The sequence below is a fragment of the Petromyzon marinus genome, chromosome 25 (genome assembly GCF_048934315.1).
Source record: "Petromyzon marinus isolate PM22_M1 ecotype Great Lakes invasive population chromosome 25, UKy_Petmar_22M1.pri1.0, whole genome shotgun sequence".
Lineage (NCBI taxonomy): Eukaryota > Metazoa > Chordata > Hyperoartia > Petromyzontiformes > Petromyzontidae > Petromyzon > Petromyzon marinus.
The window spans coordinates 9,917,898-9,941,150 of NC_133691.1; the positions used below are offsets into that span (position 1 = coordinate 9,917,898).

At 44.5% G+C, this 23,253-nt stretch overlaps 1 protein-coding gene across 4 annotated transcripts in view; it reads left to right on the forward strand.

The window, feature by feature from the left end:
* The window catches only part of LOC116945862 (copine-2-like), a 63,461-nt gene that overhangs the window by 35,813 nt on the left and 4,395 nt on the right, over nucleotides 1-23,253 (forward strand). For 3 of the 4 annotated variants that reach the window (XM_076069701.1, XM_076069703.1, XM_076069702.1), the window contains 8 exons: nucleotides 864-950; nucleotides 3,201-3,260; nucleotides 3,461-3,526; nucleotides 7,185-7,318; nucleotides 12,530-12,584; nucleotides 18,526-18,577; nucleotides 20,005-20,138; nucleotides 22,034-22,270. In XM_076069701.1, coding sequence (XP_075925816.1) covers nucleotides 864-950; nucleotides 3,201-3,260; nucleotides 3,461-3,526; nucleotides 7,185-7,318; nucleotides 12,530-12,584; nucleotides 18,526-18,577; nucleotides 20,005-20,138; nucleotides 22,034-22,270 — 825 coding nt within the window. The remainder of the gene's footprint in view (nucleotides 1-863; nucleotides 951-3,200; nucleotides 3,261-3,460; nucleotides 3,527-7,184; nucleotides 7,319-12,529; nucleotides 12,585-18,525; nucleotides 18,578-20,004; nucleotides 20,139-22,033; nucleotides 22,271-23,253) is intronic. The other variant, XM_032960473.2, reaches the window with a different exon arrangement.

Below are 23,253 nucleotides of genomic sequence, written 5' to 3' on the forward strand. Positions count from 1 at the left end.
CCCCTTTTTCTGTCTTTGAGCTGTACGCCCCTTGGCGTCATGTGTTCGAGCACCAATTGGGTCGAGGCTCAAAAGAAAGCCGTCCCTTGGTGTGGACCAATCAGTTTCAAGGACAATGCATATATTATCATAGTATGTTTTTTGTTTGCATTTTGACTGCAGGTATTGTGGTTAATGCAGACATGAATCCTTGTAAAAAGGTTTCAGTTTTGTTGCCAGAAAAAAGGGGAGAAATCATTATTATACATACATATAATTGTTAAACCCCTACACATCACACTTGCAAAATACCGCATGCTTGTTGTGCAAGTAAGACTTTGAGAGAGTGACTGGCAGAGGTGGTGATATATATAGTCACTCAGTCATAGGCAGAAGAACAAAATAGTAAGGTTTTGAACCTAGTCTTAGTGACATCATGGATAGTCTATGGGCCAGAACAGAAATCGTTACTAGCTATTATTAATACGACCAATAAGGGTTATTTCCTTGGTAAGTCTGCTGATTTCAAATGGTTATCGCATTATTCACTGTTATTGGCCACATAAAGATATTGGAACCACTATCAGAATCTTTATTTATCTTGAAGGAATACAATGAACTATGAATCTCTTTTTCACAGATGTCCAGTAGGGGTGGGTAAGCAAGTTGCTAAAGTTATACCCTTTCAGGTGGTACCGACAAGTGAAATATCTGGTCTTGGTTCATTGACTAGGATAGCTGGAGGGTGTTCCAGATGATGGGGCCAGTGTGATGTTATCAGAAACACCACCCACTCCCCTCTTCCCATGCCCCGCATAGCGCCATCTCCACTTTATGGACTGCCCCTCCTCCTCTGTCCTCCCTGCCACCCATGCTCTCTGCAGGTGGAGTTTGAGTGCATTAACAACAAGAAGAAACAAAAAAAGAAGAGCTACAAAAACTCAGGCATCATTATCTGCAAGTCGTGCAAGGTTGGTATGCCGTCGCATGGCAATGGCATGGAGGAGCACTGGGAGAATAGTGGTGCTGTGATCAACTCTGTGGGATGCGAATATATGTTCAATGAAGACACAGCCCAGAACACAAAGCTTTGTTGATGTTCATCCTGATATCTCTGTAGTGATTTCACAACAGAAACGACCTGGCCACAAATGACAGCTCAACGAAGTTGCTTGTCATGTTGAAATGTATAACAGCCAAATACTCTGAACACATGTTTCTAAATGTGGAGGGAACAACCGGAGGACCCGGAGAAAAATCCATGTGACCAAGGGGAGAGAGACACTGCAAACTCCAAATATACAGTGGTCAGGGTCATGATCATTCCCGCGACCTCCTGTATGCCAGGCGAGGTAGTTAACATCTTTCCACCATGGCGCCCATCAATAGGGACACCATCATTATCAGCCATGATCTATCAACTTGTGGATGAATGCCACATCTCTCATTCCTGCATTGTAACATTCCATCTAGCCCCTACACAAGCTAATTTAGTTACTCCATTTCCACGGTAGACATGTTTTCCAGCATGTTCACTCCTTTGGCTGCGACTCCGTCTCGACCACCGGCCATAATCCCTTCTATGGACGTGCCCTGCCCGAGCCCACTAACCTGTCTTTACAGTCAACATGATGTCTCTAACTTCACATATGTTCTCTAATATGTTCATTGCTCTTCCTCTTAACGAACATGTATTTTTTGGGCTGTGTCTTCCTTTAACAAGCATTTATTCCTGAGGGCTGCCCTAGTAGAATGCAAGGAACTTGGCAAACATGTTTACAAGCCTAATCCTCACCCTACTGCAGTCATGTATTTCAGTGGAGGTTTTAGTGACAAATTAGAATGCAAATCCGGAAACAATGAGTGCTCTATGTCGCACCGACCAATCTGGCATGGTCAATGTGGAAGGTATTTATTGAGCACTGCTTAAATTAAATAAGTACGTAAGTGAGTGAGTGAAGGTATAAATAACAGGAACGTTTCAAAAATATATTAAAGCCTTCAGTGATGTTTAATTGGACCAGTGGCCGCGCCTGGAAACCTCGGAGGCTTAATTGCGATTCACTGCACTCGCACACTACAGGGCACGGAGTGCTTATTTATTCTTATCGGAGCCTTTAACCCCATGGTAAATGAACACGCGCCCTCTAAGCAAGGCCCACGCTAAAGCCGTGTTGAGTGCCCGTGCAAACTTACCGACACCTCATGGCAGGTTCCGGGTTTCTGCTTACCGTTTTGTTAATTGTAAAATGAGACAGAATTGTGTGTTTTTTTTGTTCTGGATAGCGCTCAAATAGTTTTGGCAACAATTTTCGGCACCATCTCGCCACCCCGGACGAGCACACAGTAACGCTGCTCAGCCTTTTAATACTTTCGGTTTTGATAGTGGAATGATGGGCAAACACGTTTCAGTCTATCAGCAGTAGCATGATTGGTTTTAGTGTGATGATAATTATATATATTTTTTATTAATCTGTCACTAGGTGTTTTCTAGTGAAAACAAATCTAAATAACTCACAATTAACTTCATATAAAAAATTCCCATTCTTCAGGTCAGTTCCCACCCTTTCAAAAAACAAATATGCATTTTCAGGAGAATGTATTTTGCTGATTTATAGTGGATTGCCCATCCTTGCACTATGTTTGTTTCTTGAGTAATAAACAGAATGACAGGACAACTTTATTTATAAAACATTTTTAGGAGTATGATGTTGGTAAGATGTAGTTATTTCAAAATACACAGAAGCAATTGACAAAGATATATTTTGGCACCATTTGTACTCAGGAGTTGTACAAAATGCTAAATGATTTTGAATGGGATTATTATGGACAGAAGCCCACTCAACTGTACTCGTTACGAATTGCTGTTGGAATCTGCTTCTGAGTTGGTAATTCTACTTTCCCTGAAGAGACCACCGCAGCCCGCGCAGTTTGACATACACAGCCCGTGTGCATCGTATCCCTTTTCATTAATATGATCTTTATTGCATTCAATCTAAAAGTGCTGTCGGGAAGGAAAGCCTTAACAACCTTTGAGTACAATATTGGAAATGCCAGTGGTGTGTGCTTGGAACACGGTGCAAGGTAGGCGACTGCATAGGCAAGAAAAACATTTAGCGTCGTTTAAAAAAGCTTATCTATGTCTGTTGCGAGATTACTACGTTTTCCGCTTGCTGATGCTGCTGTTTCCATTCTGTCATGCTGCCCTCGACGTAACACAGATATCGCGTGACTACACCTTCCTGGATTACATCTTTGGAGGGTGCCAACTTCATTTCACGGTACGATAACTGCTGCCCTGTTTCGACTCCTGTACGTTCGCCCCGGCCCGCCCACCCGACTCACCGCTTCCCCATGCCCCTGTCAACACTTTCCTCCTGAAACCCTCAGCCCGCATTTCTGCGACGAATTGTATATTTCGGTGAAAGTTATGTTGCTTGTACTCGCACTGAACCGAACTGAATGGTTCCAATATTTGTAGGAAAGAGCCATCTGTCACTCTCTTCACATTCCTCCGTCTCTCTGTGGTGGAGTGGATGGGATTAAGGTGAGTGCAGACAGAACCACGAGGTGTAAATTATCGCCTTGGCTGTGCCTTTGTGATAAGCGTGCTGCGCGTTCCCCGCACCTCCCGCTCGCTCACACGTGCCGCCTACCCTCCCAAATCCTGTTCCGTCGGTTGCGTTGCTTTCAACAGAAGGTTGCAATTTTTTGGAAGTACGGAGAATGCTTTTAGTGAAAATATTAAGGTCTGCATATATGTCATCATCATCATCATCAGCCACGTTCACTCCTAAACCGTCAGAATCTCTCATGGTCCTGTGGTGGAATGATCCACGCAACACATGTGCACGAGCTGAGCTCCATCGCCGCGCCACACGTCTTTTTGCAAATACGTTTACGCAAAACATGTATAAACCTTGGCCAATTCTGACAGCTGAAAGGCAATTTTGGTTGAGCGAGTGCAGGGGTGACATGGCATAGGAGCGTTGGCTTGATGTTCTAGGCGCGATGGCGGAGCGCTCCCATTTCTGAGCAGAATCTCCAGGGCACCAAGGAGGAGGTGGGGAAGAAATGAAAAGACGCTGGAGCAAAACAAAACATGATTCAGCATGCGACAGGAATGGGGAGTCTGGCACAAATTCACAACTCACAGCTGGGGGGAGGCCATGGCTGGAGCCATCTATCGGATTATTCGCCCAGCAGGAAAAACTGCACGCTGAGCAAAAACACCGATTTGGAAATATTTGTTTCCCATGGTCAGTGAGAACAGCGCAGGGGGAGACGGGAGGAGATGCATTGTGTCAAACGCCATGGTTTTATCTGAAAGGCACTGAAAAAATAATAATCGCATAATAGCCACATCGCCCTTGCATAGATCTAGCGTCTTAATTTATGACTGCCTCATCCCGTTCACAAAGTGTGGGGGCGCTCCTCGCTGGGTGTTAAATTACAAAGCACTGCACTCCATTACTTACGCATGATGAAGAGCCATCGTTGGGTCGGACTGCGGTGTAAAGAAGGCATTCTCATGACCCTTTCACACCAAACTGCTTCAGCGGTCCAGCCCGGCTTACTGTTAGAGGCCGTGGTGGGGGTTGGTGTTAACCCGTGCTTGCGACCGGTAAAAATTAGTAAACGGCAGAGAACCCTGTCGTGTCCTTGCAAGTAGGCTCCCTGGGGATAGAGGTGGGAGCTGTTGAGGCTGTCGGGTTCGCATGGGTCAGACACTCGGATCGCAAGGCTGAGTGGGGTATGCGGGAGGTGCGCGCACACTCTCGCAATCTCATGCACGGAGGTCTCCTCGAGTTACTCGCTCCTATTAATATCCCCCTTGTACCAACGCGAGCCGCACCATTGAGAAGATGTCGTCCCGCTGCAGTCCACTCTGTTTTAACCTGGTGCTCACCCCAGATCTATCCTGAATAATTTACGGACAAATAGACAGTGTACTTATTTGTATAAACACAGAGCATGCAGAGCACAACAGTGTGTGCGTGTCTGTTTAGTTAGCACACTGCGCTACGAACCCAGCGACCCGAGTTCAATTTCCTATCACAGCCCAACTTCGTTATGAATATCAGAACTGGTCCTGGGCCTCCCTAAGGTCAACTCAGCCTAAAAACAGTGCCTTGTGCGATGTGTACACATCACCACTGGAGAGACAAAGGCGGCTAGGGGTAGTGCTGGCCACCCACCTCCTGTGTCCTGTGCCAGCCTTCATATTCTCACTAACAGCACTTGTCCCAATAGTCTGTTAAAGGCTATACGGAGAATCTTTCTCTTTTGTATATGAGTTAGGGGGAGCCTTAGTGTAGTTCTTACCGCACTGCATTGGAACCGCTGGCTACAGTTTGATTATTGCTAACATAAGTGCCGAGCAACAATTACAGTCCCTCGACCTGCTTAGGTTGACATGGCATAATATAAGTACCTGCTACGATATATGAACATTAGCAATGGAGACGAACAAATGCCGAAATAGGAGAATAAGCCAAAATGCCCTCTAGTTAGAGGGGCTTCTCTAGAGCTTCCTATAGTGGAGGCCCTTCTGCCTGCAGTGGCGTGAGCAAGCAATTTCAGGGCTGCGCCTTCACCTATCGTGAGATGCAGTGTTCTGCACGTACGTGTAGGCACGTCAATATTGTCTGAGTAAATAGTTTCATGTTAGCCACCATGCATTTCGGCATGGGCATTTACTTCCCCGTATTAAGATTTTATACATCATTTTAGGTCGGCGTCACCCACCGCAGCACGCAAGCGGCTGTGTGTCTCCGAGGCCACGAGTTGCGGCCCGATTTAGTCTCAGGTCAGAGCATTCCTAGCGGTGCCTCTTAAATTCGTTTTGCGGAATTGTCCCAATGCATTCCGTTCAGCACAATATAAACACAATATAAACGTTCTTCTCTGCTGCCCCCATAGTTACCTTCCCTTAGAAATCTGTGCTGTGAACTCCCTGCCCTTGCTCAAAGCCCTGTGTTCCCACATCTGTGGTTCCAGCCTTTACCAATTTGTTACCGCTAAGCATGGTGAAGTATGGTTAAATTATACTCATGACCCAGACAGGCAAGCGGAGGCCTTCATTTTAGCAGTTGACTACAATATGGGTTTTACAATATTGTAAGTGGGTTGGAGGCATTTAAAGAAAATGTTATGTTGCCTTGTGTATGCCGAGGTGACCTGTATAAGCCTGCACGGCAAATCTGTCAGCACCTGCGTCCCCCAAATCACGAAGCTCTGCCTGTCTCCGTGGAGGGAAAACATGCCCGAACGTGTTAACTGTTTAAATAATAACTAATAATAGCAGAGGAGAAGATATGTTAGTCTGATGAAAAGTGTAAAATTATAGCGGCACATAAAAATGAAATACTGGTAATTCGATTTAGCAGTTAGCGTTCCTAATTTTTCTGTGCGGCGTGGGTGTGGATCGGGATGTGTGTTTATGTTCGTGTGAGTGTGTGATGTGGTCTGTATGTATATTTAACTTTTTTCGCACCGTACGTAGTCAACCGTGCTAATCGGAGGTCTGTGTGTGCGCTTATGAGCATAGGCTCTGGCCCGTGTGCAGATTTTCATAGTGTTCTCAAACAAGACTCCATTCTCATGTCTGAGTCAAAAGTCACCCAATGGCCAGTTGTTGCTCAGCCTATGTGAATTTCTGATGTGTATCAGCATACCACATGCTCAAGCGGCTTCCGTTTGGCCGAATATATGGAGATAAATTGGTGCGTCACAGGCTAAATAGGAGATGGGCTCGTGCAAGAGGACCTGGATGTGTGTAGACTTGCTAATGACTGGAACCAGCGGTGTGAAGATCAGCCTTTGTGGAGGAGGTTCGTGAAGGATGCCCTTCAGCAACAATGGGGGGAGGAGTGACACAATGGGTGGAGCGCCGGGCGGTTAAAATGCAGCGAGTTGGCACGGGGGAGTGCAGGTGGTGCATCCACCAGTCATCTGAGTTGGTCAATCCATGGCACCTAGATCTGTCTCTTGACCGCCTACTAAGCCAGACTTTTACACTTTATGTGGCCCCAAAATGCACCTAGCCTGGCACAAGAACTGTGGTGGTATCACCGCCCCAAAAATGCTGGTGCCGGAACGAATTTAGTTTTTTTCCTTTTTTGTGCACACGCTATTCATTCTGGCTGTGCTGCATCACAATGTGAGTTGCCTAGCGAGGAGTTGGCGCGTGTACGTGCTTGCAGGTGGGCATAGACTTTACGGCGTCTAACGGAAACCCAAGGGACGCATCCTCGCTGCACTACATCAGCCCCACGGGCATGAACGACTACCTGGCTGCCATCTGGGCCGTGGGCCAGATCATCCAGGACTACGACACGTAAGTGCAACGTGCGCACAATCGCCCAGCTTAATCCAAGCAGAAAACGGACTTGTGAACGTGATTTTATTTGAGAAGTTGTTCAGTTTACTCCAGAGATTGCACAACCCTAGTGATAGAGGATCACAGTGTTTTCTTGTTTTAGTTCCAAATTCACTTTCATTTACCCTATTGCGCCCCTAATTGAGCAAATAAGTTGCTTAATTAGACCTGCTTTGTTTGTTACCAGATGTTTATCAGTTGTAGATTTAATGTCATCTATAAATCCCGCAAGTTTGCACCCCTTGAGCTCTGGCGTTCCACACCCCAGATTTACACTGAGTTTGGAAGCAGAATAAAAAAATAAAAAACAGATCAGTGATTGAGAATGTGTCTAAATTTCGATTTAAAGCTTTCGTGACTGCAAGGATTCATCTTCTTTGGTTCTTTCGGTAAAGTCACGTAGAATGAGAATAAAATAATAAAATAAAATAAAACAATAACATTCTCACGACGTTTTGGCCACAACACAAGTGGCCTTCATCAGGTGAAGGGACGAGACTGTCTCGAGGACAGCGCTGGAGCGAGACAGTCTCGTCCCTTCACCTGATGAAGGCCACTTGTGTTGTGGCCGAAACGTCGTGAGAATTTTATTGTGGTCTTTTATTGTATTCATTTATTATTTTATTCTCATTCTACATGACTTTACCGAAAGAACCTAAGAAGAGAATGTGTTTTTCATTTCATGACAGATAAAAAGTACTTGCTGGCGCAAGTGTTCATCTTGGTCTGGAGGCTTGTGATGTCCTCCCAGCGTAGGCACCGCTTGCTGTCAGATTTCTCGGTTTTAAAGGAAAAATTTTGGATAGATTCCCAGCATGGCTGTTTTAATAATTTTGACGCCATGCGGTGATTTAAGGCTCGGCTTCTCCAGTAAGTAGTGCAAGGGGAATTGTACGGCCACCCTTTCACTGGCATAGAAACGTGCTTAATGCTGCTGTCAATCTTCGGTGTGGAAATGCCTCGACTGGCTTGGCAGATCCCATCACGCCCACGGGAAGCACATTAAGGGCCCTTAACCCCATTACCTGTGGGATTATTTTATTTGCTTAACTGCTGCCTCGACTGAGCTATGAATTTTGATGATTCCAGTAATTTTTATTTGCAACCGGCACCTTGCGAGGTATATTTATTTTTGGGAGAAACCGAAGCTCCGTGTTTCATCGTGTTGTATGTTTAAGGTTTGTCAAGAATGTTGGCCAGTGAGACATTGGTTGGGGAATAAGCTCAGAGACGTGATGGTCAACATCAATCTTCGGTCTATATAATGGACTCTCCAGATTTGATTTCTTCCAGTCTTGAACAGGTGCTTTGTTCAGTGTTAAAATGGTTAGACAATAGGTGCTTGGGGTGTTCGTCATGTTGGAGAAATATATATTTTTTGAATCAGCAACCTTCCATGGTTTTTAGAACACTGGCAGTTCAGCTTCTGCTCATTTCATTTTTTTCTTTAGAGAGAAAAGAACATTCTGAACAGGAATAGAAAAAATGTACTTAACATATCATGCTATTGTAGTTTATTAAAACTGTCATTGAGAAACATGGATTCCTTGTGAAAATTGCAGCCTGGGCGGGAGACACAGAACATGGAGCCACTTTGTCATAATTTAATTTCATTATTTCCACGCTCTGGGAATTGTAGGTCGAGGGGTCACCCCTGTCCGATGAGAGATTTGGAGGAGGGCAATGCACCATTACATGGTCTCTTCGTGTCACGTTTTATTTCCAGTCCCGCGTTCATGAAGCCATCATTAACAAATTGCATTTAAATTTTGCGCAAAGTTGGGTAAAAACACAGCAGCTCCATGAACAGAATAACACATTCTTGATGTTAAGCTTTCGTGACTGCAGGAATCCATACTCTTTGGTTCTTTCGGTAAAGTCACGTAGGTAGAAAAATAAATAAAAGAAACACGACGTTTCGGTCGCAACACAAGCGTCCGTCATCAGGTGACAGACGCTTGTGTTGCAACTGAAACGTCTTTCTTTCATTATTTTTTCTATCTACGTGACTTTACCGAAAGAACCAGAGAGTATAGAATAACACATGCAACAGTTTTCAATGGTAACATTGCAATTATTTTAAATCCAGTGTGTGTCGCATACAGCTGCAGTGTTGTGATATTCATTCGGCAAAGGCTGTGCGATTCATTTCAGTGAAGTCTCCTACACAAATTAAATTTGCAGAAGATAAATAGGGGTTTATTTAATGGGCTTTTTTTCCTACATTAACAGCCTCCGAATGCGATCAACGTGCCGGTTCATCTTCATTGTTCCGCAGAGGCAATTGAAAACCGAAAACCTGTTCGACTTTGTCACGCGGGGCCGGCTCGCAAATGCTCGTTCGCTTTCGTCCCTTGGCCGTGCAATTTGATGCGCATGGCTGTGAATACAAATCGCTAAAACGTTAGCTCCTTTCATAATCACCCAGTGCATTATTAAAGTGATTAAAATGTTGGCAATAATATATTTCTTTGCAGGCCATGTAAATGCCGCACACTCTCACTCACAGAAATGTATTAAATATTAACCCATTGGCAGCAGGTGATGCATTGCTTGTTTTGACATCCCTATAGCGGAATTTGTTTTATCCACCCATGTGTTATGGCTGAAAATCAGCGTGGTACCGCTATAGCTTGAGTGGAAGAATTGTGAGTTCAAATCCTGGTCAGGGGATGACCTAGTCAGCATAATTCCTCTGGCGTTGGTAAACCGAGCAGCACTGCCTTGGGGAAAGTCAACAGCAGTCGTCCTGTGGTCTGAATAGCCCTGGTCATGGAGATGTGGAATTTCCTACACTTGCTCAGGCCCTTAAGTGAAGTACCAATGCTCCTTGGAGCAGAGAGACAATGTCCCTTTGACTTTTTGACACCTGCAGTCAGGGGTCAGAGCTCGTCGCGTTAAACAACCGGCGTGTTCTCGCGGTGGTGGTGGTGGTGGTGGCGGCGATAGGTGCCCAACTGACCCCACCGTTCGCCGACCTGCAACCCCACGGCATGGAAGCGGCTAACGAGCAGCTGTCCTGGCAGGGGTAGGGTCAGGCATTCAGGCGGGCGGTGGGGAGGAGAGATCTGAGTGGCCGCAAGCTTGCTATAGGCGGGCAATGAAAAGACGCCGCCCTGCGTGAGGCAACACGTCGTGCGCTTCCGTGCACAAATGCGGGGGCGATCGTTATTTGTAATTTTCCGTCGGCAAGAATCCACACAAAAAAATATATACGAACCGAAATGATAGCTTCTTTCCTAAGAGCTGGTTGGCAGTCCTCGGAGAGTGATGTGAAAATCAATATCCTACGAATGTTACCGACATTTACTGCTAAAATGAGTCTCCCGCAAAGTGGGGTGCTTACCTAGGTGAATAGAAACATGACTAATAATACAGAAACTATCACCAACTTATTCCCTCCTAAGGCGTGGGTGCACGGAATTGCTCACACCATCTACAAAAACTTTTCAGGTGGATGGGGATAGGGGAGAAAAAGTTTAACAACATCCTGAATGAGCGAAAGATAAATTGATGCGGACATACCTTCTATGGTAGGGGGGTATTGAGAAGGAGAGGCTCTGACGTCCGACTGCACTGCACGAGAGGAAGGAACTGTTTGCACTTACGCGTGCGTTCACGCAAACTCAGAACACACGCGAACAGATGACGACAAAACAATATGCTTGCCGATTTTCTCCGCCAAGCAACAACGTTCCATGATTGAGCCCTCATTAGCACGGGCTCGCTGGTTCATCCCGCACGCACATCCCAAGCTCCCACAGGGACGTTCGGCTGACAGTATCGCTCATGCCGCGGCGTTTTAGCCGCGTTTTTGAAAATGCAGCATGGACGGGAGGGCAGCGGCAATGGAACAATCGATCGGCTGTGTAGCGAGCCGATACCTACATTAAGCTTTGTTAATAATTCATCTGTTTAAATACGTGCTGAGCGATTTCCCCCTTTAATGTGACAGCGATGCCGAGCATGGGGAGGAAGTGGCGCTGAAGCCCTGACGCCTTTTCAGCTGTGCCTTTCACCCTAATCCATGCCCTTCCACGGACTCACCCATACAATACGGCCCCTGTACAGTGGACGTTCTGCCCTCACGGCCAGTACCGAGCAGCCCCCGTGGCCCATCAGTCTTTTGCGCTCCGCTCTGGATCAACTCGTGCCACTGCCCCTGCTACGTTCAGTGGTGAATTATATGGAGTGCGATGGCGGCAAATGCTGCACGTGTGACAATGAGATCAGCCAGTAATGGCTCTGCACACACTCCGCTTGAAACTGTTCATGACACAAAGGGAATTACATCATTGGTTTAGTCATGCCCCCCACTTGCCAGGTACGAGGCTCCCTAAGGTCGTATTAGTCAGCCGTCTGCCGGAGAAGTGTATACAGAGCCGAGCTTGTGCTTGCATTGGAAGGTCATGCTAAAATAATTAATAATACGAAAGTACATGCGCTGCAATTTTTAAATAGACTTACAAATAAAATAGATTTAGATACTTTACTACAAATGTGAGATCTAGCAGAAGTACAGCAATGCTACACTCTGGTGGCATCTACAGCTTTGGCCATGATGACTTCTTGACCTTAGAGACAATATATGTGTTGGGTGCATTGTCCTGTGTAGAGTTGGATGCGCTCTAAGCCCATGACAGTCGGCTGGCTGCTGTGGCCCAGATGAACATCTCTAAGTGTCCCCTGCACAAAATGTGCTATGTTCCATGTGGCGGTAACAATTTTAAAGTCAAGTCTGTAGTGCTGCTGAGCCTCCACAATTATCCCACTGATTCATAAATTGCTTGTGTGGTGTGTGGCCTTTTTCTGGGAGAAAATGGCAATGTTTCCATCACTCTCTTCCGAGGGAATCGTATCTCGAAGCTGCAGTTTTCTTTTAGAAAATCGGTTTTGAAGACAGGCCCTGATTACGATTTTGCATCTGACTGCTAGTTTTCTGCTTGCACCTTTACAGAAGGCACAGTGATCTCTCTGAAATAGTCCACTGTCCTTCTGTATTAGAAATAAGCTCGTAGGCCGGTGTTTTTATTCGTGTCTTACTGGTTGCGTTTTACAGCATAACCACAAAAAACAATGCAGTAGTCACTCTCTCTCTGGGCATAAAAGAGTATACTTGACATTAAACGGCCTCAGCCTTAAAGCTGTGTTATTCTCTCTGTCTCGCAGGGACAAGCTTTTCCCAGCATTGGGTTTTGGAGCTCAGCTTCCTCCCGACTGGAAGGTATGATTTTCTTCACGCTGAGCATGCAATGGTGTTTCCGACTTGGGGTTCTATCAGGCACACTTACCGACGCCAACTGTGCCACCTCCCACCACAATAATCAAACGCGCAACCAATGCAAAGCGAAACCGTGAGTGCCCAACCGCGCCACTGAGGGAGCACACACTGCCGGCACCAGTGATGGCCATTGGACTTGGGCTCGGCTGCTTGTCTGGTGCTCCGTCGTTGACAATGAGATGCCTTCATTACCAGAGAGTCATTGATTATTTATCGTCGTATTCACGAGTGTACGCAGGGAGGGGCAACCGCTCCACGTGTCTGCCGCAAGCTACGCTAAAAATACGGAAAGAGTGTTGGTATTGTCACGGTACTGTCCTGCATTCCCGTGCCGGTCGAATCAAGCGCGTGCCACTTTGGCTCAAGCGTTGTTGTGCTGCCACCTGTCCTGGTTTCCCAAGGATCATCCTCCTTTTGCGGTAGTTGTGCTGGGAAATACATAAGCCTTCCTGGGACGTTAAAAGCCCTGTTGTTTTGGCAGTTACTACTGGACATTACTACTGGACATCTGTGAAAAAGAGTTTTGTAGCTCATTGGATTCCTCCCGTCTAAATAAAGATTCTAATTCTGCATGGTTTGCCTCAAATACATGTGGTTAATACAGACTTCATTCCTTGCAAAAGGTATCTATTTGAACATCTTAACCCCTATATTATTGCCAGAAAAGGTAAAACCTATTCTTATTTTTCATACTTTCATACTGGCAAAAAGGTTTCATAGATATTCTAATTCTGAGTTGCATAGTAATACACCACTCAAGATGTTAGCATTTATATGTAGTAATTGAAAGATATACAAAAAATTGTAGCTCAAAGGTAACAGTCATATGTGTAGTGCAGTGAGATCTTCTTTGTTACAAAGTGGGGACTTTGTCAGTGGCCTTGGTGACTCAAATGACCCATGAGCTCCGTGGCCCAGGTGGGCAGGTCCACGTGTCGCGTGTCGCCGGACCATCGCGTTTTTTGCCGTTGACAATTAAACGCCGGCGTCCGAGCCACCGGGGATAAGCACCGCCTGGAATTCTCGCGAGCGGCGAGGGGGTAGCGCCCTCGAGGACGTGCAATGTCAAGTCTGCGGTACGGCCACGTAGACCCTTCCGCTAAAAATACGCTCCGTGACTGATGAGGGAGTAAGATAATTAATGCGAGCGGGTGGCCCTTGTCCACCGAGCGAGTTGAGCGCTTGTCGGCCAGAACAGGCGACTGGTAGCATTGCCTTCGGTGTTCTTGTTTAACTTGTCACGGTGTAATCTTGGTCATTTCCGTCATGGGGGGAGGGGGGGAAGTGTCTATACACCACTGTGTTTACATCTGAGAGAAACAAAAAAGCATATTACAAATTAACAAAATCGGCCAACTTATAAAAGGGGTCATCCACCTATGACAGATGTGATATCCACCGGAAGAGCCAGGTTATATCAACTATTTTTTATTTTACCAGGTAAGGCTCACTGAGCTATTTAGCTCTATTCAGAAGCGACCTGTATATAATGGCAGGCCCTGTAAGGATTACATGTAAAAGTGGCTAGGTAATACTTACACAATTGTGGCAAACATTTACAAAGAGAGTACATCTTTTTTTTAAATGGCACATTTTTGTAGAGGTGTAACGTAACAGTAACTAAGTTAAACAAGAGACAACTGGAGTAAACTTGGCCCCTGCTTTACCATTGCAATGGGAACTAGCAGCAGTCGCAGCATCATTAGAATGGAGGGGCCAAGATTGCCGTGTTTGTATCCTGTTGAAACACTTTCACATCGAGTCTGTTATATCGCCCTCCCTTGATCTTTCCTCTCCGTTCCTGAATGAGGTCTCGGCATTAGTTGCAGACCCTTAGACATCTTTCGAAACATCACGCAGCACAACAAACACACCAGAGAGCTGTTTTTGTCTGTAATATAATATCGAAAGAATATTCTGATTTCACTTTTTTTCCCCCTTTACAGTTTGCTAATATATTTTACTCTCTCTAAATACATTACATCCTATCCCAGGTGTAGCATATCTGCTTTAAAGTTAAAATCTAATGTATTTTTTTAAGTAGGACTATTTTGTTTTTGGTCGCTAATTGTAGCTGGAATTTGGTCATTATTGTGAGATAAACTAGTTGAAAATGTAGCTCAATAAGCCATCATCATTCTGTGACAAATTTCCTCTGCAGGGTAAATTCTCTTTCCAGAGCATTCATTATCATAGGTTGTCAACATTCACCGGTTGACTTCATTCAACAATTGTATTAACATTTAAAAAAATCAATTGGAACATTGATTTAATTTGTACAGTAATGTCATTGGAATTGAGAGGCAGTCTAATTGAGTTAACTTGTTTTTTTGCACCAAATGTAACGGAATTGTTTTCCCTTCCACAAGACAGGTACACACCCTCTGTGCCAAGTGGCGAGACGTTAACTACCCAGCCTGACGGTTTTTTCCTTCACGCTTATAAACACGCGTTTAGAGTATTTGGCTGTAATGAATTTCCACGTGATAAGCCACTTCGTTGAGCTATCATTTGTGGCCAGGTCGCGTCTGAAAAAGAGCTATACAGCTTCGTGGGCCTTACCTGGTAAAATACAACTTTTGATCTAAAGCTTTAGTGACTGCAGGGATTCATAGTCTTGGTTCTTTCGGTTAAAGTCACGTAGAAGGGAAACGATAAAATAATAAAAATATAAAACAATAAAATTCTCACGACGTTTCGACTGCAACACAAGCAATCATCATCAGGTGTGAAAACCACAGCAAGAAAATTTGAAAAAAGTGGCGGTTATTTATAACGTTAGCACCACGGAGAGCGATTTGACAGTTTGTTCAGATGGACGAGTCCATCTATGTTTGGAAAAGAGGAGAGGGGAGACGAAAATGATGGATGCGGTCTAAAAGCCACCGTAAGCGTGAACAATTAATTAAGACCCAAAATGATTTATCCAATCCATCCAATGATTGCTAAGCCAGAATCCATCTTCTCGGTTAAAATTGTCTCTGTGTTTGTATATGTGGATAGCCTCATGAACGAATCTCTCATGGTAGCCAGATGGCTTGCAAAGAACCTCTGTCTTGGAGAAGTCAATGTCATGTGAGCCTACTGAATTATAACAGTGATCTGCCACGGCCGAGGTGTTGGTCCTACCGTGTTTTAGGTCTGCTTTGTGTTCACAAATGCGGTTCGAGACATGTCATTTGGTTTCTCCAATGTAACTACTACCACAGAGGCAACTTAGTTTGTAGACACCAGGGTACTGTATGTCCGGAATCACATCTTTTACAGACGGAACCAGATCACAGATTTTATGTAATGTGTTGAATCGGACCTGGATCTTGTGTTTATTCAAGACCAATTCTTCGACCACATCAATTCCATACACCCAGCCATCAGATTTACCATGGAAGTCGAAAAAAAAGGCAAGCTACCTTTTTTGGATATCCTAATAAAAAAGAGACCTGATTGGTTCAATGAACCACTCTGTCTACAGGAAAGCTACCCATATGGATGCTTACCTGAAACCGGATTCCCACCACCATCCATCCCAGTAGAATTCCCTCATCAAGACTCTGCACCATAGTGCCCAATGCATATCCGACCAGGAACACATAGCCAGTGAACTCAAGCATGTACACCAAGCTCTTGAGGCTAATGGTTACTCCGACTACACAATTCGCAAAGCTATCACTCCAACCATGAAGAAGGACCCTCTTGAGGAGCCTTTCAAAACCATCACTTTACCCTACATTGCGGGGATCACAAAAAGATCTCCAAAATCTTGATTAAACACAAGATCCAGGTCCGATTCAACAGATTACATAAAATCCGTGATCTGGTTCCATCTGTAAAAGATGTGATTTCGGACATACGGTACCCTGGCGTCTACAAACTAAGTTGCCTCTGTGGTAGTAGTTACATTGGAGAAACCAAACGACATATCTCGGACCGCATTCGTGAACACAAAGCAGACCTAAAACACGGTAGGACCAACACCTCGGCCGTGGCAGATCACTGTTATAATTCAGTAGGCTCACATGACATTGACTTCTCCAAGACAGAGGTTCTTTGCAAGCCAGCTGGCTACCATGAGAGATTTGTTCATGAGGCTATCCACATATACAAACACAGAGACAATTTCAACCGAGAAGATGGATTCCGGCTTAGCAATCATTGGAAGGATTTGATAAACCATTTCGGGTCTTAATTGATTGTTCACGCTTACGGTGGCTTTCAGACCGCATCCATTATTTTCGTCTCCCCCCTCCTCTTTTCAGAACATAGATGGACTCGTCCATCTGAACAAATTGTCAAATCGCCCTCCGTGGTGCTAACGTTAAAAATGACCGCCACTTTTTTCAAATTTTCTTGCTGTGGTTTTCACACCTGATAATGATTGCATGTGTTGCAGTCGAAACGTCGTGATAATTATATTGTTTTATATTTTTATTATTTTATTGTTTCCCTTCTACGTGACTTTACCGAAAGAACCAAGAATAAAAAAGCAAATTGTTTCTAGTTTAAATTAACAATTAACTTAAAAAAAATTATATGTTAGATCACATTCATACTTTACATCTGCATCCTAAAAAAGAAATACTCCATCAGCAGCAGAACCACCCAGCAAGCATCATCTCATCCCTCAGGTGTAAACGGTCCCATTAATTATTTAACATTCACCAACGACGTCGAGAGTAAAATGGTTAAATTATTTTACGCTTTGTTTAAATGTCACGCGATGACTTAAGAACATGTTTATCTTGCTGGGGGACGTGACCGTGTCCCCGTTGGCCACTCTGTATTGTTTTTGAAAAATCATAAAAGGCTCGGAGTTACTCGGTCCTTTTATTTTTCTTACAAAAGATCGTTTCTGAAATATGCTTAACAAACAAGAACAATTAATTATGCATAAATATTACTCACGTGTCCTCAGGTGGCACCTATTTGCAGAATTCACCTAGAAGTGGTCTGTTAGACCCCATTTTCCACTGACATATCCAAGCTGTAGCCAGCGTCGGGCCTTCAATGACGATTTGCCGAGCTGGAACCAAACCACGAAAAGGTGGGTGACATCATGTCCCTGCAGCTCATACGTGTTTTTTGCAAAGTGAGCATGAGTGGATCGCCGAACGTGTCTCCAGGGGTTGTCAATTGTTACCTTCACAAAGGATTTTGACCTTGCTCTGCATGTATCCATCTTCTCGACTCCTCCCCTGCCAGAAGCAATGTGTGTTATGCGATTAAAAACACACGCATTGTCGTCACATCGCCATGTCTTGAGCGCACATTGTGCCCCTAAACGCGGACCTGGAGGTTGTCTCGTTCCCGCACAATTATCACGTTGACAGACACCGCCACATCGCCCATCCATTTACCTTCCTCAAGTCTTACGTGTGTTTATGTAACATAATCCTCAATGTTTACTCCTAATTAAAACAATTAGCATTTCAATACACACATCCGTATCACACTCAAACTTAATAATTCACGAGCGTGTTCCTAATGAATGGAAATAATTCCAGGGCTTTCGCCAGCAGCGAAATACACCGACAGATTAATTCACCTGGCGCAGGAAGGCAATAGTAGGGACGGCTTAGCATCTTAATCTTGCCCGTCATGCCACTGGAGCCATTCTAGCTGCCACGGGGATTTAGACTTGACACTTTAGACGCTTGATAAATCCAAATTGTGTTGTCCTTATTCGCCGTGCCACCTGCGTGTCCGTCCTCTGCAGAGAAGCCCTGAGCTGTTTATCCATCAGTTGTTAAATATAATTTCATTTGGGAGTGCTGTCAGTCAAAATGGATTGCATTTGTTTGGTGCATTATTTTGTTATACATTTTTTTAAATCCATAATTACACGTGTAATATGGCTTTTTTTCCTCCCCCCCTTTCACCCACCAAGGTGCACCATGACTTTGCGCTGAATTTTAACCCATCCAACCCTTTCTGCACAGGTAACGTTGCACAATCAATATTGGTGCAGTATTTCCTCCCCCAAGCTTTGTAGCATAATATTTATTACCTGAACGACCAAACGTGCACCTGCGTTTAGCACGTTTGGCTATGTACGGCGCGAAAGAAGTTCAAAATATATACGGGCTCAAATGAAACCGTCACGTGCTCCCCTGCAACAGCAGTAGCAGTGTCCACTTTCCGTCAATTAGCGGACAAAGTGAGCACTAATTCTGAACACTTGAGCCTGCGACACCATTGTTGTTGTGCAGTGTTCAATTATGTAAGGGCTGAACACGTGCACGCATCTCTCGCACGCTGTGTACCATCGAGACGCGCACAGAGCAGCGGGGGAGATTCACGCCGAGCGTTCCGCTCGGTCACTGTTTTTAATCATCGCGCAGGCCCTCATCGCGTGTGAAATATTGCAGAGAGAAATTTAGAAATGTTCGCACATTATGGGAGTGGCCATTTTCAGTGCCTCCGTTAACTTAATTTTCTGTATCTGCATGAGCGAATCAAATTTGCGCAAATTTTATTCTGCTGAAGAGGCAAAGTAACCAGTATAGCCTGTTGCCGGCTTTACAGACCTGTGTAAAATGAAGTGTCCTCTGAAACTTTATGTGCAGTTGACCTAACATTTCTAGCTGAATCCAACTCACATAATCTGCTTACCTCCCAGTACATTTTAAAAATGACTTGACATGCAATTGGAATGTAACATGTATTGCAGCAGGCTATCCAGAGTGCTGAAGATGGCCCATTGCCCAAAACGTGGGTCAATAAGATATATTTTTTGCTTTAAGTCAGTGTTTATGAACGCAACAGTTGCGATGTGTTTTGGATCTGGTATATTAACATGCATTTTGGTAATTACACAGATGCAGAGAAAGAGAGGAACATATGGATCGGAGAAACAATTTATAAACATTGCGTTAACTGAAATCTTGAATTAAAGCTTTTGTGACTGCAGGAATTCATATTCTTTGGGTCTTTCGGTAAAGCCACGTAGATAGGTTGAAAGGAAATTACAAAAAAACTACAAGTAGTTTTTTGTTATTTGCATTAACTTGTTAGGAAAGTGAGCAGATGATGGCCGATGGATGAGAAGGGTGACAGAATAGTAAAAGGAGTGAACACACATAAGAGAGGCATCCACCATGCATAGGGAACAATAAGATCAGCTCCTACGCAGCAACTAGATGGATTGTGGCATCACAGGATGGCCACAGCATCGGGACATCTTTGTACAGCAAGCGATAGATTATCACGGCTAATGATGATGATGCATGCGTGCCTGCTTTTAATTATACACAGCTAATTTCCAACACAGCATTGACCGGTTTGTAACTCCTACCTGCGTAATTGTGTTTGCTCCGCGGCTCATGCGACCGTTGCGTGCCGCGTCGCCCCCCCCATACACCACCAGGCATCGAGGGAATCGTTGCCGCGTACCACTTCTGCCTGCAGAACATCCGGCTATATGGCCCTACAAACTTCTCTCCCATCATCAACCACGTGGCCAGCTTTGCGCACACGGCCAGCGGGAGTGCCTCCGCCTCGGTATGCTCCATACACCATATCGCACGAATAATCGTAGGTCATCGGGGATCTTGCATTTGTGCAGAGAGGGGTGGGGGAGCTGTTGAATCTCAATGGGTTTCCCGTGCGTATTTTAGTACTCGTACTAATACGCGTGCCGCGGTGGCGAGATGTTAACTACTTTGCATGGTATACAAGAGGTCGTGGGTTCGATTGCGACCTTGACGCCTGTATATTTGGAGTTTGCATGTCTCTCTCCCCATGGTCATATGGGTTTTTCTCCAGGTCCTCCGGTTTTTCTCTCCACATTTCAGAAACATGCGCTTAGAGTAGTTAGCTGCTATAAATATCTACATTAAAAGACACTTCTTTGAGCTATCATTTGTGGCCAGGTCGCTTCTGAAAAAGAGATATATAGTTCAGTGGGCCTTACCTGGTAAAATAAAAGTTTAGTTTAGTTTATTAGCGATACCTGCATGTATTTTGATAGTGTTGAATATTATTTTTCAATCATTCAAGTTGACATCCAGATTTGTCCCTCATACCAGCCCAAGGAGCCCATTATAACAGCGGCACAGTATATTTTTCACACAATTTAGATTTTTAGTTTTTACCTCTGAAAAATATGGTAGCTGTAAGTACCGCATGAGCTAGTAGTTATGAAGACAAAAAAACCACCTCCTTAACCCTTGCCCACCCCTCGCTGCGCACAACTACGTCATCAGAACGTGTACATCATCGGTTTTTCTTCCGATTCCATTCCGATGACGTAAGTGTACATCGAATCTAAACCAGAAGAAAAACTAAAATAAAATAACTTTATCGGTACTGAGGCTCCCTCAAGGCCATGTCAGAGGGTATGTGGTGCCAGCTATCATATAATGCGGTCGTGTCGCTACAGTTCTCTGCGGTAAGTACAATGTATTTAAAAACAACGGCGCTACGCCTCTCTAAATAAATGTAATGCCGAGCCGCTTGCGCGTTCCGAGATTCCGAGGTGAACGGGAAGACCCCCACCCTGCAACTTGCAGACGTCTCGGAACGGGAAAGGGTTAAGTGTGAGCTCTGGTGTGCGGCTAAGAAATGTCAATGTCCGCCTTGTACGGTGTTTGTTGCAACAAGTTCATTGTGAAAATATGTTAATTAATTTAAATGCGAAAATTGACATATCACTGTTCCTGTGTTGCAGTTGAGGCCGGTTCCCCATTGTCATTTGAAAAATTACAAATCCTGCACATCAATTCTTCATTTTGGGACTACATACGTTTGACAGCCAGCTCCCATTCAGGCTAATTACATTGATTGGTTATCATTATCATGCATCATGAATGACGGTGCCATCCCAAAAAATGGGTATTCATTATTAGATCTAATTTCAAATCTCATTTTCAAAAATCACACTCTATAGTTATTGTGAATATTATATATTTCATATCTGTCATACCTTCAATTGGCAGTAATTAATAGATAGTCTTTTTAAAGTAACAGTCACTGGGTAGCCAAGTGATTGTTACACTCGGTATTGCTTTGAGAGGGTTTGGTGGGTTGAATCTCATCTCCACCAGAAAAAAATACCACGAGGAGTTTTATTCATTTTTACCATCTGCCAATAAGCTGACTCGATAAATAATTAAATGCATCATCGATAAGTGCAGACCGTTAAAACTTATTTAGGGGTCACCTTTACAGGTGACTGAGCACACTAGCATTAGAAACGGTGTTGGTGCTAGGTCAAATATATGCCCCTCTAGTACTCAATCAGTGCGGATAAGATTTTTGCGGTGATAGGATGAATATCGCAGGAGATTTATTGTGGCCGCGGATTAGATGAAAATAAGTTGCGGGCTGAATCCGGCCCATAGGTTCCCAACCTCTGATTTGAGCTCACATCCGATGGTGCGCGGTCCCGTGGCCAGGAGTACTACGTGCTGCTGATCATCACGGACGGTGTGATCAGCGACATGGAGGCGACGCGCGAAGCCATCGTGAAGGCATCGCGCCTCCCCATGTCCGTTATCATCGTGGGTGTCGGCAACGCCGACTTTGAGGCCATGGAGGTGCTCGACTCGGACGACCGCGTGCTCACGGCGCCTTCCGGCGAGGCAGCTACCCGCGACATCGTCCAATTTGTGCCCTTTCGCCAGTTCCGCTACGTGAGTCTCGTGCGCGCACCGTACGGCCGGTGATGACGAAGGTGAATTCTGCCTTACCCTCAATTTGCAGCTCTCCCTTGCGAAATGCAGACATTTGCCAGGTTTAAGCGATGATTTTAAATTAAGTGTTTATTTTTTTATTTAAAGCTTTCGTGACTGCAGTAATTCATATTCTTAGTTTTTTCGGTAAAGTCACGTTGAAGAGAAACAACAAAATAACAAAATATATATAAAACAATAAAAAATTCTCACGACGTTTCGACCATAACTCAAACGGTCATCATCAGGTGTGTCGGTTTGCATAAATTTATTTTGAAAACGGCATAAGAGGAATGATATTGTAGTTCTCTCAGCTGACAAAGGCAATGCTACTGTCATCATGGATAAAATAGAATACAACAACAAAATTAAAGAATTACTCGACGATGGTAGTTATACAAAAATAAAAAGAGATCCCACCAACAGCCTCGTCACACAAACCAACAAAATAATTTCTGATTCAACCGCATTAATTGATCAATCTAAACAGTTTTCGTTGAAACCTTCTGCTGCCAGGCCACCAAGATTATACGGCTTACCAAAAATACATAAAGTTGATACACCTCTTCGTCCCATAGTCTCTACTATCAGCTCCCCCACCTATAAACTAGCTCGTTTTTTGTCTGAAATCCTGCGTCCTTTCACTGGAAAGACCACCTCTGCGGTACAAAATTCTACTCACCTGGTATCAACAATCAAGGGTATTTCCCTGTCCCCAGACGACCTGCTTGTCAGTTTTGATGTAGTTTCCTTATTCACCAAGGTTCCTGTACCTGACACCATTGCAATCATTGAAGACTTGGTTCATCAAGGACTAAACACTGAGGTACCCCCCCTGGTGAGACACTGCTTAACCAACACATACTTCACCTGGAATGGAACTTTCTACAAACAAACTGAGGGCACCCCAATGGGCTCCCCCCTTTCTCCAGTTATAGCTAACA